Below are 25005 nucleotides of genomic sequence, written 5' to 3' on the forward strand. Positions count from 1 at the left end.
GCTACCACTGGTCCGTTCTACTTCTTGTACATACATCTACTTACTCCGGGCGAGCAAAGGGGCCAAGGGGGGGAGGGGGGCTAGCCCACTCATGAGGGTGGGACCGGGTGCTTAAAAAGAGGGACCGGGAAAATATGCCGGGCGGTAGGGGTTGGGTCACCGTTACGTGTGGGACGGTGAAGGGTTACCGGCGAAGCCGGTAGCCAAAAAACTACTAGATTGCGTGGTGGGGGACTCACGTGATGAATAATGAAAGGCGGTTGGATTGCGGGGAGCGGTTTAGGGTGAAGGAATAAGAAAAGCGGATTTGAGGCTAGTAATAAGGGGACTACAATACGAGAAGTTGCTATCGTTGTTTCCCTTACACCAGCAGCTCCCCGAAAACCCACCTTGTCTTGTGTCTAAAATTTCTCAGCCCAACTTCGTCCTCCTCCACCCAACTCTCTGCTCCATAGCTATGGCTTCTTCCTGCACTTAGCTATGGACTTCTCCCACCTCTCCTCTACCCCCAAACCTTGCCGCCCCTCCTTTGACTTCGACCCTTCCCCTCCTTCCCTCCCCTTCAAACTCGCCCGCACTGACCCCTTCCCCCTCACCATGCACCTCTCCTCCTCCCCCTCCCCCTCCCCTTCCCCCTCCTCCTCCCTTGTCCGTAGTAATTCCATCCTCTCCGATGGCCGCCACCTCGTTTGCTCCCCCCCCGATTCCTCCTCTTCCGACCCCGGTGCCCTTCTCCTTGCCGCCGGTGGTTGTGGTGGTGGTGGCGGTGGTGGTGGTTGTGGTGGCGGTCCTGCCGGTGCTTGTGGTGATAATTCGGCCTTCCTCTCGGACGCTCGCTTCATCAGGAGCGATTCTATGCTGTCTTACCCTGCTCACGCTCCTCGTTCCGCCTCGTACCACCACCAGGCCTTCCCGTTCCGATCCTCAGGTACTCGCTTTCAGCCGAGCTGCAGCTCACAGACGCTTGCGGGAATGTGGGTTGCGAAAAAAGCTCCTCCATGAGATCACCGTCGTAGATCTTGACGATCTTCGACTGCTCTCTGAATTACAATCCTTAATCCGTCGGCAAGGAGGAATATTAAGGACGCTCAAGTGGAATGCAAGCATTGACGAAGAAGAGTTGTACCGAACGTCTAATACTAGAAGTCTAGGTGATTAGCATTTCCGCGTCTAGGGTACGGTGGCAATTGTTAATGGTCCAGCCTCTAGGCTCTCAGATCTTGACGCGAGGAACGTACCTGCTCTAGATGCCTGCCTGTTCAATGTACTATACCTGTAGCTTGAGCTAGGGCGGAATGTCGAGGGAGCTAAAGATACGGCAGCGGCAGCTGTTGTGATAAAACACATCTAGGTCCGGTGAATTAGGCAGAACGAATGCGAAGTCTGCAATGCTACAAGCCTGAGAGCAAAATTGTGATGGAGCGCTTGCATGGTTTGTGGACGTGGAAGCAGCTTGATTCTGGTTGCATGCGCATAGCGAATGCAGAAGTTGATTGTGTTCTTGTGAGGTGCGAAGAAGGTTTAAAGGGTTTAATGCGGAATGTCTCTGTGCAGGATTGCCTCTCTCCATGGCGAATCATTTTGGCATGCACGACAACGATCGGGGAGCTGAAACGGTGTTTACAGCAAACCAGCTGCGAGAATTGCACAATCACGCGCTCATCTTCAAGTATCTCATGAGTGGCGTTAATGTTCCTCAGGAGCTCGTGCACCCCATTCGCAGCAGCGTAGCTGCATTGGCTCGAATGGTCCCTGGATCTCATCTGGCTAGCCGTGAGTGTCGTTCGAACTTCCGTCAGCTTTTGCTGGTTCCGGCAATGTGCGACGTGCGATTATACGTTGCTTTGCAGTGAATTTTCTGCTGGACGCACTAGTTCTACGGCGCTACAGACGTAGGTCGTGTGCATTTTCACGGTGCTTGACGCGCTAGCTTACAGACGTAGTTCGTGTGCATTTTGGGGTTAAGCTCACGACAATACTTTCCGTCCGTGTGACGGAACTTGCAGTCGGATGGGGAAATTACCACCTGGGCTACGCCACCAACACTGATCCTGAGCCCGGTCGCTGCCGACGCACCGACGGAAAGAAATGGCGTTGCTCTCGAGACGTCGTTCCCGATCAGAAATACTGCGAACGACACATGCACCGAGGTCGACACCGCTCGCGAAAACCAGTCGAGAATCAAACCACCTCGTCCTCGCAGCCCACAGCTGCCGTGCTCTCATCTTCTTCATCTGCGAGCTTAGCTGCATCAAGAGCAACTACGTCTCTGGCGTCCAATCTCCGTCCTTCCATGACTGTAAACGTTCCGCAGCAGAGGCCAGCAGCTAGCAGCCTCGATATCAAGAGCTTTTCTGGGACGAATTCTCCCAGCGGATTATCCATCGGTTCGTCAATTCAAGGCAGTCAATTTCAACTTCCGTTGCAATCAGCCGGATGCACCGCCGGACTCTCCCCCAAAGATTTCCGGTGCGCTTACGGACCTAATTTTTCTTGCAACGTTCCATGTACTCAACTCTGGAGATCATACAGCTCTAATTATTTTTCTGGGTCTGCAGCTACTTGAACGGGGATCTGAGCCAAGAGCAAACTTTTTTCTCTGAGGTGTCCGGTAACGCTCGTGGATTCGGCCAGGAGTCGCATAGTATGTGTGGTTTATCTGTGCTCTCGTCTGTCGACAGCACTTTGCGCTCCATGCAATCTAAGGTACCTTCAGCTCCACAGTAATCCAATGTTATCAGCTGCTCATCAACAATGCCGCAGCACAGTTCTGAGCAGCATATTTCTCCAGAGGCTCCGTATCCATGTTAGACGCTAACTACATGAACCTGCTATTGCTCTAGCAGCAGCAGCAGCACTCGTTCCTAGGAGGCGGTTTTGGGTCCGTGGAGTCTGTCAACGTTGGCCGTGAACCGGAAGGCCAGCCTCTTCGCCATTTTTTTGATGATTGGCCGCGAAACAAAGATCCTGGAGCTCTTTCTTGGTCGGATGTAGAAGAAGACAGGTCCAACCGCAGCTCATCCACAACTCAGTTGTCCATCTCCATCCCCATGACTTCCTCAGATTTCGCATCAGCCAACTCAAGTCCTCCTCGTGGCAAGTCATCACTTTCCCCCTTAAAGCTCTCTATGTCTAGGGTTGGAGAAGATGATCCACTTGGTGTCGAATCCGTCGATCCTCCCCAGATGGGTCTCGGAGTAGGCATGGGTCTTGGGACCAACGAAGATCGGCATCGCCAAACCAATTGGATTCCCATCACATGGGGACCCTCCGTTGGGGGACCTTTGGGAGAAGTATTGCAATCCAGCACCCCGCGCGGGTGCAAGAGTTCAGGGCTCAACCTGATGACTGACGGATGGGAGACCAGTCCCCGAGAGAGTTCACGCATGGCTTCTCCGACAGGTGTTTTACAAAATGCAACGTTCGGCTCGTTTTCTGACACTAGCACCGGCAGCAGTCCTCGTGCAACCAGGATTGAGCCAGGGCTATGCGACCAACCCCGGAGCTCTGAATCTTTGGCCGGCTCGATGGAGCCTGCGACTTGCTGACCAAACGATCCGCTTTTGTATCAAACATGAGCCCCTATCGTTTGGGTTCATGTCAAGGCACATGTAGTGGTAGAGCCGTTGCTAGTCTAGCTGTTATCGAAGGTTTTCTTGAGAGGGGGAATGTGGTTAATCATCAGTAGAGCGTGATCAGCTGTGCCCTGTCTCCTTAAGTACCTCTCGTATTCTCTGTATGCCTAGTAGTATTTGCATATATACGTCTGAGATATACGTGGTGCAATATCTGATTATTAGTGTGCTTGTCTTTTTCTTTCTCCTTCTCCCGTAGTTCTTCCTTCCAATTCATATATTCATTGTGTTGCAGATAGGTGAGGTGCTGGCAGAGTGTCGGGTTCTGGAGTGAGGGACACTTGAAACTCCGAAAGCCATCGCTTGACGAGTGGGCTTATTGGCAACCAGTGGATCGAGTGAGTGCATCTCTGTAGTCCACTACGCTGAGCAGCTCCTTGTAGCCATTTAGCGTCCTCTTCATGGTTGTTTAGTGTAAGGGATCCGGCTGCTTTTGGCTCAGAAGTGAGAACTGCTTTATACTTAACAAGCCAGCGCTGCAAATGTTATCCTGATTCCTTCACACAGCCCATGTACACTATGTCGAATGGGGGGACGTGTACCTGTTGTTTGCGTGACTCTCAACTCTGTATAGAGTTCTCCCCTACGTTCCCGTCAGGTACTAATCGTAATAGAATTTCATGTCTGTCTCGAACAATTTTGGGTTGAAGTCAGCTAATTTATTATGTAGTTCAGCTTGATCAGTAACCAACACTTGAAACGATATATGGCGGAGAGCTGAGACTAGGTAAAGCTGGCGTAGGCCACAGATCTTGTAAAGAATCCTCTCCGTTCTTCTTAGCGCGGAGGTACACGGGAGTAATGTAACCTATGTTTTTTAAAATATATGATCCAAGTTTCTTTTTGTTACGTTTCTGACTGGAAAGCCGGTCGCTGCTGAGTAACTAATTGCAAGCTGCAACATCACTGTATGATATGCTAAGGGAGTCGTTTTCCAAAAGATTTTGTACTTGGTTTCGCAGGGGTCTCTGGGAATGCAGCTGGTGTCTCATATGGCAACCGTTATTAGTGTTTCATGGTGTGTTGTCTCATAACTTTTGAGAAATTGAAATGATTCGCGTCAAAAGGCTTACTGCCGGCATACGGAGCTAATTATAACTGACTGCTGTGGGGAAGGTCTCCGCTTCAAGCAGGCACACAACATAAAATCCATTGTTGAAACGCTAGTCACATTGTAAAGCATCAGCGTTGCAGGGCATGCCACCACATGCATCACGGTACATATGGAGAAGCTAAAGAGCTAATGTATACAACTTGATCTATGCAATGGGGTACCTACAAAATGGTTTCTAGATCTTGAGGAAATCGAATCACTAGCTTGGAGTCGCTTCAAATTGATATATTCAATTCTAAGAGATACTTAATATGAGGAATGTAAGTTGCCATTTGGAAAAAAATGCAAAATATTAGTATGCAGACTTTCGAATTGCGTTGATTTAGCATGCAAGCTACATCCAATTTAATAACTTCTAATGTTTTAACTTAGTCGCATCATTGTCCATGCTCCCTACCAATTAATCTATGCGTCATTGGCAACGCTACGCTCCCTAATCCCTAATCTCATCTATACTCCCTACCAATTAATTAATCTCTCTCTCCCCGGGCGTTCGCTAATTTAATCTAATCTCATTAATCTATCTTCTAATCTCCTTCCTCCCTCCTACTTGGGCATTCGCTAATTAACCTAATCTAATCTCATTAATCTATGTTCTAATCTCCTTCCTCCCTCCTACCCTCCTCCGATTCCTCCTTCCTCCCTCCTACCCTCCTCTGCTCCCTTCTACTTCCCCCTTCCCTTCTCTGCTCCCTCTTTCCTCCTTCCCCTTTCCCTTCTCCACTCCCTCCTTCCTCCTTACTTCTCTCTCCCTCGTACTTCTCTCTCCCTCGTCCTCCCCCTCTCTTCCTTCTTGCCTTGGAGAGGCTTTCACAGCCCTTGCTTGCACTCTATCTCCCCCCTCCTTTTATACTGAAGGCAGCAGAAACTTATAAACTTTTGGAATTGGAGGCTTCTTCTTGTGCCACCACCCCCCCATCAATTAAATTCACAAGCCTAGGTTAATTAAACATTCAAGCCTCCCTGTGCGCTCGAAGAAATTAATTAATGTGCATACTATCGAGAAGGGACTGTATTCATGTCCCACAATCCCCACTAGAATAGAAGCCGTCTTTCCACAAAGATACCGATCAAAATGATAGAGAAGGTTGCAAAGGCTACTTTATATGTTCAAACGTACATTGATGTAGACAGGAGTGCTTGATCTATACTTTAGGTATAGTTGTGTAGAGACTTGGAATTGATTATTTCTTGGTTAAGAAGTTATAAGAGCCTTAGAGACAGCCTTAGATCTTCTCAATGTTGTCATGTAGAGCTCTTCAATAATTTGTTGTTGATAATTTTATAATTGTTAAAAATTTTATTTTTTGCAATGTTAGGCAAGTCAGTGCACAAATTTGTGATGCATGGTTGACAACTTGAAGCATTATCAATAGCATCCATAATATTAATGTACATCACAACATAATATAAAATGACAATTTAGAAACATCTATCAACCCCTTAAGTCCATCCACACATATATATATTACTTGAGAAATCTTCTTATCAAGACATATATGAATGAGCTTTGTAAACAAAATTGGGACCACGTGTTCCAAGGCCTATAATGAAAAGGAGGAAGGAGAGGACTGGGATGAACTAATATTATTATCCTTTGCTTCTAGATTTCAAGTTCTCCCACAGTTAGATGCACATATTGGCATCCATAGAAATGTGTAAAAAGAGAGGAACATAGATGGCCACTTATGAATATGCCAAGGTGCCACGAACAATAGTCCCCTTGAATATGATTAATATGCGGAAGGCACCTAAGGAAGGAACAAGAATGAGAAAGGTAAAGTGTAACCTTCATTGGCTTAGGTACATCGGTATTGTCAACATGCACCAAGAGTTCTCCTCCGATTACGAAGCTAGATTGAATAGACTAAAGGTCCCATTAGAATCTATGAAAGTTGAGGAAGATCCCCCACAAAAGGATAAGTCTTCCCCAGAGGCTAAGCCCCCACTAAAAGAAAAGGCCCCAAGACTGAAAGAAAAAAGACTCCTCCTAAGGAGTAGTCTATGAAGAGTGAGTTGGAGGATGATGAAGTGGAGAATACAGATTTGCACTTAGTCTCGAAGCCTTAAAAGTCATACACAGTCTAAGACAGTCTAAGACTACAAAATACTTCTAGAGCAAGCTAAAAGGATGGTAGAAGAAGAAAACCAACAAGGTTTTGATGGTTTGGCCAAGGTTAAGGAAGTAGACCTTGCATCTCGAGATGACGACCGTAAACCGATCTACCTTGCTAATGATCTCACATGGGAACAAGAATAGGCCCTAATCTCCCTCATTTGAAAATATAAAGATTGCTTTGCCTAGAAGTACATGGATATGAAGGGTGTGACTCTCAAGGTCATGCAGCACACCATCCTTATGATGGATGATCTCAAACTGATTAGGCAAAGACCCTATCCTATGAATCCTAAATATGCGACAATTGCGAGGGAAGAAATTCAAGAGCTCATCGACCCAGGATTCACATATGATATCAAGCATATAGACTCGGTATTGTTCATAGTAATTGTGCTAAAGAATAACGGCAAGATTAGAGTATGTGTCAATTTCAAAAAGATAAATGCTTCCACTCATAATAAGGACCACTATTTGCGAAGCATGTATTAGAGAGAGAGTTGCATGAAAAGAAGCCTATAGTTTTCTTGATGGATTCTTTGCTTAAACCTAGGTATCTATAGCTCCAATGGATCAAGATAGGATGGAAGTCACCATGGAATGGGGAGTCTATGCTTCAAGGGTGATGCTCTTCAGGATCTCTAATTCTCCTGCAACATTGCAAAGGCTGATGATCATAGCTTTTAAAGAGTATTTGAGGGATTTCTTAAAGGTATTCCTCTATGGTCTATGTGTATTCTAGTATACTCTAGATTGCAAATCTCTCAAGAATGGAACAAACCTCATCCAACTGGAACACATTGGCTTGGGTGCCTCTTGCTTTAAAGTAGTCATTTGGTTGATCACTGAATAGATTGAGTCATAACTCTTGACCGTGGATTTATGTCATTGTTGGTGGGTTGATAAGATTAAGAATCAGCAACGAACAAAAGGCTTAGTCGATAGCCTCATTCCCTTCAAAGGGTGTAGTGGTTTCCCCATCAAGATTTAGCTACCGATGGGCCAGCGAGTCTTATTTTGTGCAAGATAGCCTTTGGTGAATTGTGTGACACCCATATGAGCCCTCACTGATTAAAGCATTTGAGCTTAAGGCTTCTAAGCATTAAAGAATAACTCTTGTAAGCGCTCGGCTTGATGAGCAACATAATCACTTGAATAAGCCATCTATGGGCATCAACTAAGAGTGAGAAGGAGTATAGGATTATTGTTGTAGTCTTGTGTCTTCTCAACTCATTGTAAGCATTGGATGGCTACCTTATCTTTGTCTGTATTTCTTTTGGTTGTTTTGCAAATTCCAACCCATTTTTAAGCCCACCATAGTTGCTACAACCATCCATGCTTCTTCAAGAATAATGGATGCATATGAAGGCTTATAGAAGAGAAGCACTCTCATAAAGGCAACTTGCTGAAGAGAAGAACTCCTACAAATGCAGCTTGTTGAAGAGAAGCACTCTCACAAATGTAGCTTGCTGAAGAGAAGCACTCTCACAAATGCAGCTTGCTGAAGAGAAGAGAAGCACTCTCACAAATGCAACTTGTTGAAGAGAAGCACCCTCAGAAAGGCAACTTGTTGAAGAAGAGGAGCATGTTGATGTTGAATTTTAAAAGCTACAATAAAAGGGAGAAGAATATCAACAAGTGGTAGAATAGAATGGAGAATTGACTGGTCATCCATAATTTGTTTTGCAAGAGAATTTGACCTTAGTGCACCGGCCTGAAGCTTTGGATTGGCTTTCTCTTCCATAGAGAACAAAGAAGTGTTTGATGCTTGAAAGCAAGTTTGGAGCTGTTTGACAAGGTTAAAGCTTATCTCATTGGAGGCCAAGTAAGATGCCATTGCTCACTTGTGAGCATTACTTATGAATATTTTCTCTTGCAATTTGGCATAGTACCTATTGTGAGTATCATGGTAGAACCAATTGCCATTTGGGGTAGCAATTCTTTGCAGGAAATTGCATATTTGAGCAGAAAAGTGTTGATATTGGAGGTTATATGCCCAGTTGGTGAAGCATAAATTCCTCTTTACACATGAAGTAAACTTTTGCCAGTAAATTTGAGTTAGAGGATGCATATAAGGGTGTGCCTACCCAAAATTGGATGTGTATGATGCCCAAAGTGTGGGATGAATTTTCAGTTTGCTTAGCCATTGCAAGAGCACATTTGGAAGACAATTTGTGGCCATTTGATGCCAAAATATGCTCATTTCAAAATTTTGGAAAAGCCATAAGTGCATTGGTACATGTTGGAATTTGTGCTCAAAAGTGGGCTGTTAGTGCTCAATTTTGATGTTCTTGGATGCCTGAGGGTGAGTTCTTAGTTTTTGATGCCATTCACCTCACTTGAAGTGAGTGTGCTCAGAAAAATCAGAAAAGAACCATTCAACTTGAGGTTTGCTAAGTTGCATTTGCAAGCAAATATTGTTAATCAAGCATGGATGAGACCACTCAAGTAACCCAAGTTATGGGTGAAAAGTTGACAAAGGATAATTATAGCACTTAGTATTATAGAATGGAAGACTCCCTCATGGGAAAGGTGTTTGGGGCTTGATCATAGGTGAAGATGAATGCCCAGAGTTGCCCTTGGGATGAACCCTCGGATGAGATGAAATTGGAATACAAAACATGGGTTGAGAAATCAAGAAAGGTGTTGCATTGGATCTCCCTATGCATTTTTTATACACTCATCCCTCACATCAAGAAGGCTAGAATGCCTAAGAAGCTTGGGATATGATTCACAAGCACTGATCAATTACATAGGTGAACTTGGATTGGATCAATTTTTTCGAGCTCAAGTTTGGCCCACTTGTTGGCATATTTTAGGCCATCATGTACTCATCATGTATCTCTGCTAGAATACTAGCTTGGCATTCAGTATGAATGGTATCTATTTGACAGATCTCTAGTGTCACCCACACAGATCCATTTAGATTTAATCAAACACATCCTTACATCCTCATACAATATGAAAAGATTTTTGGTTGCATGGAGTTGCTCATTTACCTGGAGGGGCCACTATGTAAAAGCCCCATATAGCATGTGCGATCAAGTGATCTTTAAATTCTATGAGATGAGCTTAAATAGAAATACTTTGGCTATCAACAATAGGTACTATATAGTTGACGTGCATCACTTGAGAAAAAGATACCCTCACTATATGTATGTGGTGATCATTAATAAAGCTTTATAGTATCACTTTAATTTTGAAGATGATTATAACATAAGCTTGTAAGTCTACATTATTGATAGTGTTATTTATTCTCATGAGATGAGCTTGCATAGAAATCCTTTGGCTACCAACAAGTAGTATATAGTTGAAGTGCATCATTCAATAAAAACTTCAACATCGAACATGATCATAACATGTTATTGAAAGTCTACCTTGATAAAAGTGTTCTATATATTTTCATTAGAAGAATTTGCATAGAAAACATTTGATTGTTTTTGTCCCAATATATAGATAGAGTTCTAACATGCTCCTATTATGAGTAGCCTTGCTCTAAATTTGGTGCAAGAAACTGGAAAAAATTCCATTAAATTCACATTTTGATGCATGAAGTTTTTAATAAATGGTGCAAAAGGTCATGAGATGCCTAAATTGTCATCTTTTGGGCCAAAATAGGTAGCGTGTTAATGCACTCCCTCTTTTGGCCCAAAAGATGATAATTTCGATGTCTTGTACCTTTTGATTTACAAATCCAAATGGGGTAATGTTACATATCAAAACAAATGGAAAGGCATGATTTAGATGATTATCATGACCTTTTGCACCATTTCGTAAAACTTCATGCATCAAAATGTGAATTTAATAAACAATTAGCTGATTTCTTGCATTGGATCTAGAGGAAAGTTTATGTAATAAGGACCATGTCAATATGTTGTCTATTTTGGCTTCTACCATTGATTTCTATAAGAAAAGATTGATTTTTTTGGGAATTTAATTCATTTTAAAGAAAGGGATGTACTTACTCTTTAGATTTTGTTGGTAATCCTCGATTTTGGAGTCCATTCTAGGACTTGTTGATTATCGAAAGGGCTTGCTCATTGCTCATCCTCTGCATTGCAATGTTCCTAGTTCCAAAGTGTGCCTTGCTTTGGGACTCGACTCAATTAGTTGATGGCCACACTTGTGTCTTGGCTCATGGGTCAGGTTCATGGAGGTACTTTGAATCCTAGCTATTTATAGATGAATGCTCTAATTATTCACCATGCGGAATCCTTGGGGGTCCTTTTGTATCCTATGCCTTGGTATATCTTCATCACAAATTAGGGACTAGTTCACTCTTGGTCTCAATATAGTAGTTTAATTATGTCTCTCTACAAGCAAGCCCAACTCTTCCTACTCCTTGTGCTTTTTGCAATTAGGGGTGACCCACTACCATCAATATTTGCCATTGATCATCCATCTCGATCTGCAAGTCTAAGTTTTCTCTCATATCAACCTCATTCTACAAATTCCTACCAACTTGGTGTAGGTTCTCTTATTTCCTAGCCACATAGTGTTGGTGATGTTGTGAGCATGTTCTTTCGCCTTGTATAAATCTCCAAATACTCTAAAAAGTATTTGGATATAGTCCACCATCTAGACATTTGTTGTTGTGCTAGTTTTAAGAAGTTGCAAGTCATCTTCCAACACTCATATTACTTGTTAGAAATGATATGCTACTCCAAGAAACTACCATAGCATGCTACTTGTCAGCATGAACTATTGTTCTTGCTGATTGTGAACTCATCCTTAGTGATGACTATTGCTCATTGCAATCTCTTCCTTAGTAATATTGCCAAAAGTTAACGGTCTTTTTCCCTTCACGGCCCCCAAAGTAACTAGTGACATCCTTGTGCCTGGTGTGTGCTGGGTGCTTGGTGCTTGACTCAAAAAGATGCTTCTCTTGCTCTCCTTTGGTAGCTTCGTACTCAACATCCTACTGGTTCTTAGTCATGGGAAATTCAGCATCATCTACATGAGTTGGCTACACATATGGATAGAACCACATGGAGATAGGGGAATGAGTAGGCAAGCTAAAAATATGAGAGGAGGATTTTGAGATAAAATGAACTTTATTATTTAGGAAAGGGACTCGTAGAACAAACTAATCAACATTGGATCCTGCAACCTAATTCTATAATTGACTAGAAGAACTCACACTTATTGAACCAATTCTATATTGAGTGCTCTACTTAAGTAACCTAAGGAAGGCTCCAGCTAACCATGTTCCATGATTAGCCCCTGATTTGCCTAGCCGACTTGGTGTCTACCATCACAGCCTTGCCACTCAGTGACTCGCTACTTGCTAACTAAGTTTGGTGATGCCTGGCCACTTGGTTACCTAGGTTAGATAGTTGAGCTAACTTGGGATTAACACGTTCAAAGTGAGGCATGAGAAACAATTGGTGTGGATGATGAAAGTGATGATAGGAGGTAGGGGAAAGCTAGGAGGAAGGAAAAGGAGAGAATAAGGTTTCACAAGCATTAGGAAAAAGGGGAACTCATTCTAGGGCCCTATAAGAACTTCACAATTTCCTCATTTTTCTTTGCTCCAAAATCTAAAAAAATGGGTTGGCATTAAATGCTCCTATTATATTCTCTCTTTAAAGCGGATTTCACCTAGTCCTGACTCATGCCAACAGTAGATTTTCATGTCATAGTCCTATAATTAATGTTTAATAATCTTTGTTTTTCAAAATTTTAAACCTCCACATGAAAGATAAACATGGACTTATTGCAGTAAATATGGACTTATCATTGTTGAGTTATGTAGGCCACAAGATTACATGGTTAGAAACTCATAACTAACCTTTAAAAATATTTGTTTTTAAAAAATTTAAACATCCCTACAAAAGATTGACATGGATTTAGTGTGGTAATCCCATTTCTAACACTTTGTTTTATAAACTTTGATGAGGGTCTGAAGCAATGGGACAACGTTGCAAATTTTTTTTGGCAACATGCCATTGAAGAACAATCTAGCAAGAAGAGACTTTACCATCTCCATATTGATTTAGAAGAAGAGTATGCACTTGTGCAAAAACTACAGAAGGGTCCACAAGTAGGTGCAATACAAAGGGGGAACATGGGGATAAAAGGCTTACAACGTATTGATTTATGGTGTAATGGAAGCATTTACCCAAAATATCCAATCAAAAACTTTACTCCATTTCCAATCCATCGACAACACTATTGAAGTTTGTGGGTGATGGAAATAAGGGCCTACTTGGATATGTCCACACAAGACTTACCTTGCTTCTTGAACTCTATGCTTGCATCCTCCTTGTGGGTGATGGAAATAAGGGCCTACTTGGATATGTCAATAGAGATATTGAGGAACTATTGTTGGTAGCAGAGGATGCAAGCATAGAGTTCAAGAAGCAAGGTAAGTCTTCTTTTTCTTTTGTGATTTTGAATGCAACAAAAATACAATCATTACTCGGTGGTAATAGCAATTGAGCTTAGAAAAACTCTTTTGTTTGTGCTCTTTCTAGGAAAATTCGAGCCTCAGAAGAAAGTGTTGATCCTAATGCCCCCCCAACTAAAATAAATGAAAGGTTTACTATCAACTACAATTGCGAAAAGTATGCTAGAGGAGAAAAAATTTAAAACAATCAAATGCAATGTTGTGAAATAGTTTACAGATAGAAACAAAGTTTGTGTGAACCTAATCCAAGGGTCACTCAATGAGAGTGGAGTGAGCAAGAAAGGTTACACTTCCATTTTCAATGCAGTATCAATAAGCTAGAAAGATTAGAGGATAAAACATGTGTTCTTGCCGAAGCCTATAGATTTGTGGAAGTTAAGAGGCCTACTCAATAAACAAGTAGATGATTATATTGGAATTCGTATGCATATTGAAGGAGTTGTTAAATTACATGGCGCAATAGAACATAAACTGAACAAATAATAGAGAGTACATATCAAACTGGAGATGAAAAAAATTTTCCTTCAATACTGATGTAGTATAGTTGATGGCTCTATCCACCCATGCACTCCCACAATGAAGCTTAGATGGCAATTTAGACAGATACTAGTGAAGAGCTACTAGCTCGAAGATCTCTACTGGAAGATCTGATATGATCTAATCTGATACAATGGACTGGGAAGGTCGCCTCTTTATAGCTATGAGGGCAGTAGTCAGATCAATGTAGTCAGTGGAGCCGACCAGTCAACCTAGTCGGTGGAGTTGACTAGTCATCCATGGAATATTCAGGGAATATTCCATATACCCCAGAGCCCAGCGAGAGCAAGGGGTTCCCACATAATCAAGACAATGTGCCTCGTTGTGCTACTAGCTTACCTGCCCTGCCTAGCCCATAGGCTAGACTCACATAATCACCTTTCTACCATCAATGGTCTCATTGATAGACCTCATCTGACATGCAAGTCAGGATCCATCTAGTGTCTCGGGCTCCCACATGGCTACTCCTCATATGGGGCCCTTACAACTTGAGCACTGTGGACCACTAGTGGTTCCCAAGAGGGTGGGGCATTGATCATATTTAACAGGAGTGTACGAAAGTGACAAGGGGACCATTGTATGTAACTCTCTTAGCAACATTTTTATCAATCTTCAACACATGCAAAGGAGAATGGTTGAGTTTCATGGTATGCCATCTGAAGATTACGAGGGGCTTCTAAAACTTGTTTTAAAGCTTGAAGACTGTGAAATTGTCAAGGAGAAAAGGATTGCATGAGTGATTATCACTCTAATGAATAGAGATCTTGATCTCTCAATTACAACAGCAGATGCAAAACACTTCAGTGTGCAATCAAAAAGCATATTTGGTGGCTAGGCACATTTAAGGTAAGCACACGCTTGGATTGAAATTTATTTTTTAATAAGTACAATGTATTTATTATTGTTTGATTTTTCAATTGAATTTTCACCGGTAGGTTAAACCAAAGGACCACTAAACTCTTGATTGGGAATTCCAATGCACAAAAATACCAGCAATTATTAAAAATCAAGGTCAAGAAGGGTATCCACATGTTGACAGCAATGGTGATTTCTAGGTTGATTGGCATATGGTAGGCAACCTCAAGACCCTCAAGTGTATGTTTAACATAAGCAGAGGAGGTAATTCAAAATCTCCATTCCTTTACAACAGCAAGGAGCCAACATATGTCATGGATCCCAAATGGTGGAGGAAATAACCTAATAGAGAGAAGGTTGATCCAAATTTCAAAGCCATTCTTGATATCCCATTGTGCAATATATATATGCACATTACACACTTTATGTCGGATCATTGAGAAGATGGTTATTTTGTACATTGGTTTTGCCTAGAAGCTTCATCCTAAAAAGCATCACAAAGGAGGCACTTCAAGCAATCGAGAAAGTATTGTCGGAAATTGGTCTCCATGGAGGAGATGTTCATATCACAACAGATAGATCTAACAAAATAAAAAGTGCCCATCAGGCCATCTATTGGTGGAGTGAAGGCTAGAAGATCTTTATCATAGCCACCACACAACAGGGTAAAAGAAAATCAAGCAAACAATCACACTATGTTTCAAGAGTGCAGTATGGCATTTGGAGGCACATACACAATGCAATTAAAGATCATGAAGCACACGAAATTGCACGAACTGTTAAAACTCAAGTATGGAAATTCTTAGACAAGCTTTTCATACTTTTTTGACAAATAGACTTGGACCAAGAATGATCATTGAAAGAGGAGATGAAGACTTTTGGAAAATCAATGAAAGAGGCTTGGATAGCTTGCAACATAACACATTACATGGTAATAAAATTTCAATATTTTCTTATTGGCATTTCCTTATGTTAGCTCTTAAAAACACGATGTGACTTCTTGTTTACTATAAATCTCAGGGGGGTCATTATGTATAAATCCTCTATATCACGTGCGTTCAAGGCCTATTTTTAAAATCCCTTATTTATAAAATTTTCATTAATAAAATGTACCCCTTTTCTATACAAATCTGTAAATTTTTTCCAAAACTATTTTAAAAAGTCCCTTATGTATATTTATTTCTATAAATTTTAGAAATAAAAAATATCCTTTTGTTGAACTCACGTGATAGGGTTACATATGATGAGTGACCCCCCCGAGCTATAAATGCAACATATTATGTACAAGCATCTTCCATATTTTGTCAAAAAAAATGGATGTCTTGCAATTTGGTCCACTCATGGAATGGAGAAGTCTCATTATATAGCACAAAATGCATTTTTTTGACATATAATATATTTTGGAGGAGCAAAAAAGGCAAACTGCCTCAAAGAAATTTTCTAGTGGTTCTATCAATGTATGCGACAAACTCGCTACAAAGGTTGCAATGTAAGGAAAAAGTGGTGACTCATACATTAAACTAGCATTCTAGATAGCCCAAAAAGAAAGAAGAAGGCAAATATTGGATAACTCAACACTTCCATAGAGACATGCTGAATGGAGACATTCAAAGAATTTTATGAATCATAGGTAGACAGATAGAGCTTAGGAGCTTTGTAACAAAATGTACAATTTACAACTCAGTAGAGCAAAATTGTAACTATATCATGTAAAATTTGCAAATTCAATACATGTACACTTAAGTTCCTAGATTAAATCAGTGTGGCTATACGATGCAATGTGTGAAATTCCAATGCAACTACTATCAAAATTTGTTGCTACACTTTGCAAGAGTTTAAAAACTTATTAACAATACACTGTACAATCACTATTTGATGCTTGAGTTCTACACTATATTGATCTAACTTTTCTCCAGCTAAGAGTAAAGGCTAGGTCTTTGCAACTTAAATTGATGGCATCTTTTGAAACCTCATCAATGAGACTAACTTACACCTCCGTTCGAGGTAGAGAGACAAATGTTCACAGCTCTGGGAGTCGAGGATGCTGCCATGAGAGCTCCTCTGGCCAGCCCCAAAGGTCACCATCAAGACTCTGCTCCCCACCAAACAAACACTAATACTTTGCTGTCAAGAAGAAGAAAAAGTTACTGCACCTTTCTTACTGCTCCTGAATTGGATTGTGTTCTTTAGACTAAATGGCTTCATGTGCTAAAAATGGCTCTCTAAACCTGAGAAGATGGTGTTTTCCATGAACATCTAAGTGCACAAGCGACGTAATGACACTTGCAAGGGCATATCTAGTGTAAGCAAGATGATATCTTGCCCTAGAGTAGATCTTGCTAGGATAGTAACAAAAAATATTATAAGCATAGATTTCTTTGACAAGAATGATCTTGTCCTTCTGTTGGTTGATTTGATTTTATTGACACTGTTATCAACTCTTGGAGATTTTAGAAACTCTAAAAGGTGTTTATTAACTCCGTTATTAAGTCTTGGAGATTTTAGAGGAGACTCATGGTAAATTAATCTCATGCATGAACCTTAACTAATAACTAACTATGTGTGTGTGTGTGTGTGTGTGTGTGTGTGTGTGTGTGTGTATGTCTATGCATATATATGTATATATATACATATATATGCATATACATATATACATATATATATATATATATATATATATATGTATATATATATATGTATGTATATATATGTATATATATACATATATATACATACATATATATATACATACATATATATATACATATATATATATGTATATATGTATATGTATATATATATACATATATATACATATATATACATACATACACACACCTCCCAAAAACTTTAATAAATTTTTGAAGAGCCAAACAACTATCTCACCATCCTTGCTTAAATGTCGGTGATAAATTAATAGTTTTGCAGAAGAAAATATCTTGATATAGTGAGAGAGGCTGGCAAGCTGGCCAATAACTCTCTTCCTACTCCCATCATACCTCATAATGAAGGAATCATCTCCAACATACTACTGCACAAACCAAATCAAAACAATATTTCCATGAAAGGAAACATGAGAATAGAGATATCAAAATGCAAGATCACACACATGAAAATGAGAGCAGAGTTTCTATGATATTTTCTAGTACTCTTTTTTGCTCCCCCCTTTTTCCAATCTTGTCAAGGTAAAAGTTTCTTTGAATCTTCATGAATGTCTCGTCATTGATGTCAGAGTCTCACATATATTTTTAAGCTTCTTTAAAGGACATGGATAGACATTCATGTGAGTTGAAGTTGTATTCCATGTTGTGGAAAGGGTCATCTTCCACAATCATCTCAGAATCCATATGGTAGGTTTGGCAATCAATGCCAGTGCATAATCCTCCCTCAAGTCAAATATTGCTTGAATGTCATGAAGAAGAATATATTCCATATCTCTAATTTGGAGAGTGGAAAGAAATGGCATAGCACGGCTACAACTTTCAATGTTAAGGACTTCAATACTTACTAGCAGTTAAGTGTGTCTAACCTTAGTGCCACAAGGTCAAGTGAAACAGCTTCATCTTGATCCTTGACTACATCTATCACCTCCTATCCTCCTTTTGTGATACTTCCTTCTTTTCTTGGAGTTCCTTTTTATCCCACTCTTATGGTTCTTGATCCCAGGGCCTCTCATATTCTTCCTTATCCTCTTGCATCTCCAAGCCTTCCTTAGTGTGAACTTGATGATAGTTCAGGTACAGTACAAACCCCAAAGATTCCTCCAGAAGTTTGCACTTTTTATTATGCATGTTGCACTCTACCTTAACATGCTTTGCAAAAGGTCATATCTCTTATGAATGGAAGTCTTGAAATTATTATCTGTAAGTAAATCCTTGATGTGGATTTAATACTTATTTCCAATACAAACCTTGCCCTCCCCTGTGAGCTTTTGAAAGATGTTGCATAATGAACTTGTGCTATCTGATTACCTAGATTATCTTCCATGGCACAATGATTTTTTAACCCTTTCAGTTTTAAAATGGTAGTTTTGAACATTTCTATCTTTTGCATAAAATAAAACATGTGTGTGTTTCAAATCTATATCCATCATCATATGAAGAATGGTAGCCAGTGGAGTGCATTTTGGGATTCTTGGATGTCTTCCATGGAGCAATAAGACAATTACAATATTAAAGTATATCTGCAAATCAATTACCTCAGACCATTGTTATGAATTGTTGGACAAAGCAAACACTCATAGTGTGTTGAGGAAACAACATCTTCTACTATGGAATATGATAGGCTAGCCAATGTCTCCAAGTAGTGTGACAGAGACATACAGGGCTAAGATATTTGCATAAGTTCAATGATATTTATGTCCAAGAATTGCTACAAGAATTGTAAAAAGCAATGTATCCATGCCAATCACTGTTTTTGTTGACCTGTTTAACAAGTATGGTGTGCAAAACAATCACCTAGAAAGCAACTAGAAACGTATGGTTACCATTAAGTATATGATTACAAGTGATGCTTTTATATCTTCTTTCTACTACAAACACGGTAGGTCCATTGTGGATAAATTAGTTCTAATGGACCAAGTCCTTAACTTGTTTGGCCCTAAAAACAAAGTATTGGGAATCAAGGTCTATGATGGTGGGATACTGTGGTAAGTGCAATATCAATAAGACAGTGTTGGACGCTAGCCCAATTGCATCATGACATTCTTGTGAAGACAGAGGACATGATCTCGAAAGAATTCTCATTCATTATCAACAACAAAAGGGTACATATAATGTTAACAAATGGGTTCTTTATTATCTTCATTTGTTATATTTACATGATTCATTCATTGCCTTCACTTGCTACTAAGCAAAACATTCCAGCAGCTATTGCATAAGAGGAAGAACACAATTCAATGTTGCATCATTGGAGAGACTATTTATATTACTTCTCAATAACAATTTATAGTACTTCTCATGATTTTTGTACATGTATTATCAATGATTTAGTGACCAATACTGACATTAATCTTAGTATTTGTGTACATGTGTAGATATCTACTATGGTCCAACTCATAGAGGAGGTTGATCCTCATTCACAGGATGTAGGCTCATGGAAGCAAAAGGATGCAAAGAGTGGAGAAAGGAGTGGAAGCTATCACATCAACCCTGTTCTTTCTTTCAAGAATAGGATTATGCTGAGGAGTGTAAGGAGTAGTGCATGAGTGAACACACAATGCCCCATGAAGCCAAAAATGCATCAAACTCCTTTGACATATACTCTCCCCCCTATCTATATTGAGGGTGACAAGCTTGCATCCTAATTCATTCTCAACCATAATCAGCACCTCTGAAAGCATGAGAACACTTCAGATTTGGCTTTTAAAGCATATACCCAGCAATATCTTGTGAAGTCTTGTCAATTAGAGTCATGAAATATTTGTACCCTCCAATGGCATTTGTCCTCATTGGGCCACAGACATCATTGTGGACTAGCTACAATTTTCTTTGTGAGAATTTTGGACAATCCTTTTGAAAAGGAAACCGATGCATCTTACCCAAAAGACAACCCTCACACACACATTTGGAAACTATGTGAGTTTGAGGTACATCATCTGCCATGCCCTATGAATGTAACTTGGCAAGAGCTCTATAATTGACATGACCCATTATCTCATGCCAAAGATGAGTTTTAGCAAGTTTTGAATCTGAAATAGCAAATCCTTCAATAGAAAATGAAGTTGAATGATGATCAAGGTGATAAAGCCCCTTTTGCAAAATGCTAGTGAGGACTATGGCATTGTCATAACAAAGATCATATACTAAGCATTTGTATCCATCAAATATCACTCTGAAACCTGGAGTGGCAATTGATGAAATTGAAATCAAGTTGACTTCAATTCCAGGCACAAAAAGAACATTTGTCAAAGTGATAGGATGGCTTGAAGTGGATGTGAGCTGCACATCTCTAATTCCTTTTGCAACATAGGAAGCATTATTAGCACATGTGCCAGTCCCCAATCGAGGTGCATTAGCTAAGGAATGAAACAACTATCTGCAAGAGGTGATGTGCTTGGAAGCACCACTATCAAAATACCAAAACTGATCAGCATCATTTTTAGTAGTAAAGAATGCATCAACTTTGGAGGGATCAAAGGAGCAATGGACAACCCATGCCCAATCATCCTGGAGAGCATGCGCATGTGAGGCATCTACTGGCTCATGGGATTCAATTGCATGTGAGGCATTTAATGTCAATCTTTCTTTCTTCTTCTCCAAAGCAATGCGCTTCCTGCCTCGGGGGGGTCACTCATCATATGTAACCCTATCACGTGAGTTCAATAGAAGGATATTTTTTATTTCCAAAATTTACAGAAATAAATATACATAAGGGACTATTTAAAATAGTTTTGGAAAAAATTTACAGATTTGTATAGAAAAGGGGTACATTTTAATAATGAAAAAATTTATAGATAAGGGATTTTAAATATAGGCCTTGAACACACGTGATATAGAGGGTTTATACATAGTGACCCCCCTGAGCTTCCTGCATTCTAAAATTTCATGCCCTGGCTTGCGACAATAGCTGCATCTTTTCTTCTTTGACTTATCTCATGCTATATTTTGAGATACATTGGAGGAATTGCCACTATTAGGTGCATATTTAGGCTTGCCCATAGGCTTGGAAGGCTTGTCTTTTCCTTTCTGCTATGAAGCAAATGTATGATCAAGAGTAGTAGCTTGCCTATTAGCACAACTTTGCTCTTCCTGAAAAAGCAAAGTGACTAACTGATCAAAGCAATAGTGGTCTGGATTACCCTTGGCCACTAGTTGAAGGGTTGTAGCAAACCCTTGATATGTATCTAGCAGCCCATTAAATGTGGTACTGACAAGCTGAGAATTTGGCACCACCTCATCAATATTGGCAAGTTGTTAACACCATGAGGTCCTTGACCTTTGTCAAGTATGCATCCATAGAGTCACCTTCATTCATGCTGACTTCCTACAATTGCCTTCTTAAATATGCAACACGTGCCTCATTGCGAATCTGATAAAGAGAGGCCAATTTGTCCCAAGCATCCTTTGCTATCCTACATGACCGGATGTGTGGAATATTGATTCTCTTGCATGATAAAGCAATACAGGAATGCACATTTGCATCTCTTGCATCCATCTTGTTTGTTCCTAAGTTGGAGGAGTAGCAATAGGGGTGCTAGAGGATAAAGCATCAAGAGAAGTCCCCTCTGCGGAGGGACCAGCATTAGAGGTAGCCACTATAGCATTGGCTAATCCCAGAAACAATGTTCCAAAAATGTCTTGCAACAAGAATATGTTTCATGAGATAAGACCACATCAAATAGTTGGTGCCATCCAACTTATCATCTTCACAAAGAATGCCAAATAAATCATGATTGTTGCCAGCCATTGCAAATAGGACATGTCAAAAATGTACTGACCAAGTGATCCAAAAATTAGCCTCAAGGCTTGCAACTGCGAAAAAAATAGGACTTGCTGTCCAAATCTGGAAAAGCCCCAAATTAAGGTATAATTTGCAAATGTGATCAAATGGCCTTCAATTTCTTTCCAATTTCACTACAAATCTAAAAGTATCGTGCAATCTACCCCAATTTAGGAAAAGCCTCAAATTGTCTGCAAATCTGCAATCTACCTACAAAATCGTAGCTCAAATGCAAAATCCCCAAATGTCACCAAAAATTGCAGATCTACTGCAATGTCTGTTCTCAAAATCGAAGCCAAACAATGGATGAATGCATAGTTGAGCCTACAAATGAATCTTGCCAATAGATGACGGACACTGGACACCTTCAGCTTGCAAAAGAATGCACAAATTTGATGGAATGTACGAAAAAAACAGTACGGTGCAAATATATACGGAATGTATGGCTTGTACAGACAAATCATATGGATAAATATGTACGAAAATCAGTACACCTATACAGACGAGCAGTATGGAAATCCATACGATTGTATAGACAAACTGACAGTAGGAGCTGTGTGGATGTTCGGGAGCTGAAGGTTGACAATGGAGCAGAAATGTGGGAGTTGAAGCTAGAAGTAGGAAGCTGGGAGTAAGGAGTAAGTCTGGGAAGGAAGTACTCTGATACCACTGTAGGCTCATGGAAGCAAAAGGATGCAAAGAGTGGAGCAAGGAGTGGAAGCCGTCACATCAACTAGAATGAAAATGAAAGTACAAAGTACTATATAAGAGAACCCTAGGACCTAGTGTCCTAGTGGTACCATCACAACTAGAATGGAAATGAAAATACTATATAAGAGAACCCTAGGACCTAGTGTCCTAGTGGTACCACTAGTACTAGGTGTCATAAGACACTAAAAGTACTAGGTGACCTAAGTGCCAATAACTAAAGCTACATGGCACATACCAAGGCCTAGAGGGCATCAATACGACCGGGAGAAGATGGCCTACAAGGATGCTACTTTTTGGGATCCTATTTTTAAATACGATTTCTATTGCCGGCGATGATAGAGACTTTTAGCTTCTGCTATACCTAGATGCTCCTCAAGAGGACTTTGATGTACCTAGAGCATGTGATGCATCTACATGATCATCTATCTTCTCCTCATGCACCAGCTCCTCTTGTACCATTTCCTCCTCTAATGTCCACTCCAACACCCCATTATCATCTCTTCTTGAGCTTTTTGCTTCTATACTCTGAACTATTAGAGAATCATACTAGAGAACTTTTTCTACTAGTCTAGCTATGTACTCTCAACTATAGTGCATTGGAGAAGCTATGCTACTAGCCTAGCTCTAAAGCTATATACATACTTTGAATTGTAACTGTCCTCCTTCACTTGTAACAAATAGTAATGCAAACTGAATTTTTGTTATCCTCTATGAAACTTTTTTACATGAATTATTCATAATGAAAAGCTTATGGTTTTTACAAGTGACATGATCTCGACCTTTGTTAATTTTATTGATTTCCCATATGCTATCTTTAAAGCCTCATAAGAAGGTACCCTTGAGTCTTAATTTGAATTCAATATTTCTATCATTGACTGACACTACATGTTATATGTACTGCAAAGAAGACAAAGAATAGTTCTATGTAATGACATCTCAAATGGGATTAATCGTTGAGAGAAATCTAAAACCCATATTATAGGTTAATTGTATCAGTACAAAAATCAGAATACATAAGCAAAGACATCCCAAATGGGACTAATTGAGATAAATAAAGACTCGTATTACATAGAATGAGTGATTCATAATCAAAATCTAAAGTCCAACTATGATGATAGTATTTACTCCTATGCAGACAAAGTTGGAGGCTATTGTGAAGGCTACTCATCAGGCTAGTATGAAGGCTCCTCTCATTAGGCTACTGTGGATCCCCTATAAGTGGACGATGGTCCTCACTCGAAAGCTTCTCCTCCACTTTGGTACTATCCTCAGCAATAAGGGTTTCCTCGCCCTCCTTCTCCTTAATACTACTTGTGGTGGTAGGCTCATTCCCTTTAGTAACAACAAGCTCCATGATATTATTAGCCTCCATGACAGTGGACTCCTTGGTTCCGAAGCATTTTGGATCTCTCTCTGCATCTCCCTTGGGATGATTTATGAGCATAACTTAGGAGCTTTTCTATGACCATGGATCTATATCCATCCACATATAATGATGTAAAGCTATCCTCTGTAATCTGTAATAAAGAACAGGAATAAGAAATATTAGATTATATTTTGTTTCACAATGTCATTTGTACAAGAGTCATTATGTATATATAGATTTATATAAATACCCTGTTTGGTTGTGGATCTACAAAGTAATTATCAAATTAACAACCTTAAGATATGGTTTATAATTCAAGAGGCCAAAAGCATCATTAGACATCTAGAAATGTCCTTACCCTTAAGTCAACAATTTGAATAGTATCTAGCAGGTCCACATTTGGAGGACAATGATCCAAGATATCCAATAACCCTTTCATGCATCTAAAATATTAAATCCTATTGCTAACAATGGTGAAGTAACAATCATAGCTTTATTTATATATGGCTATAGTAAAGAAAGGAAATCTCCCTATGTGTTCCACACGGAGTTTATATGAAAGGCTTATTTTTGTTGAAGATCAATACACACTAGGGTCATTGTTTGCTTGGGTTTAGCCATTTTTTGTGAGGTTCAGGGACTATCCTATATCTAGGTATCTTGCATGACCCATAAATTATGCATTGCTCAAAGGAATTTGGCAAACTTTGTCTTCAAGTTGTAGTACACATTCCAAACTTGAACATGAGAGAAAAAAATTATGGAATAAGGATATGGAACGAGACCGTTAAAGCATTACAAGTGCTATGTTGCATGTGAAGC

At 40.1% G+C, this 25005-nt stretch overlaps 1 protein-coding gene across 4 annotated transcripts; it reads left to right on the top strand.

Annotated features, from left to right (window-relative positions):
- Nucleotides 1–366: 366 nt before the first annotated feature.
- Nucleotides 367–4479, top strand: LOC147881760 (growth-regulating factor 4-like). 4 transcript variants are annotated; one of them, XR_015543945.1, is made up of 6 exons: nt 367–928; nt 1555–1773; nt 2007–2469; nt 2559–2706; nt 2844–3718; nt 3871–4479. XR_015543945.1 is itself a non-coding variant. In XM_087401590.1 (6 exons), the coding sequence occupies exons 1-6, from the start codon at nt 481–483 to the stop codon at nt 3876–3878; spliced, it is 1539 nt and encodes a 512-aa protein (XP_087257716.1). In that variant the 5' UTR covers nt 367–480; the 3' UTR covers nt 3879–4479. The 4 variants fall into 4 exon arrangements, 3 of the variants coding, with proteins under 3 accessions (XP_087257716.1, XP_087257714.1, XP_087257715.1); XM_087401590.1 differs by having other exon boundaries at nt 2844–3100; nt 3875–4479; XM_087401588.1 differs by having other exon boundaries at nt 2844–4479.
- Nucleotides 4480–25005: the final 20526 nt, after the last annotated feature.

The sequence above is a fragment of the Dipteris shenzhenensis genome, chromosome 30 (assembly GCF_047967505.1).
Source record: "Dipteris shenzhenensis isolate YYH24624 ecotype China chromosome 30, Dip_SZ_1.0, whole genome shotgun sequence".
Classification (NCBI taxonomy): Eukaryota; Viridiplantae; Streptophyta; class Polypodiopsida; order Gleicheniales; family Dipteridaceae; genus Dipteris; species Dipteris shenzhenensis.

Bases quoted from the DNA above. Each gene is read 5' to 3' on its own strand.
- LOC147881760 (XM_087401588.1), top strand. From the start codon at position 481: ATGGACTTCTCCCACCTCTCCTCTACCCCCAAACCTTGCCGCCCCTCC. The intron at 1,774-2,006 runs GTGAGTGTCGTT...CGGAACTTGCAG, and splicing joins TGGATCTCATCTGGCTAGCC to TCGGATGGGGAAATTACCAC. The intron at 2,707-2,843 runs GTACCTTCAGCT...CTATTGCTCTAG, and splicing joins TGCGCTCCATGCAATCTAAG to CAGCAGCAGCAGCACTCGTT.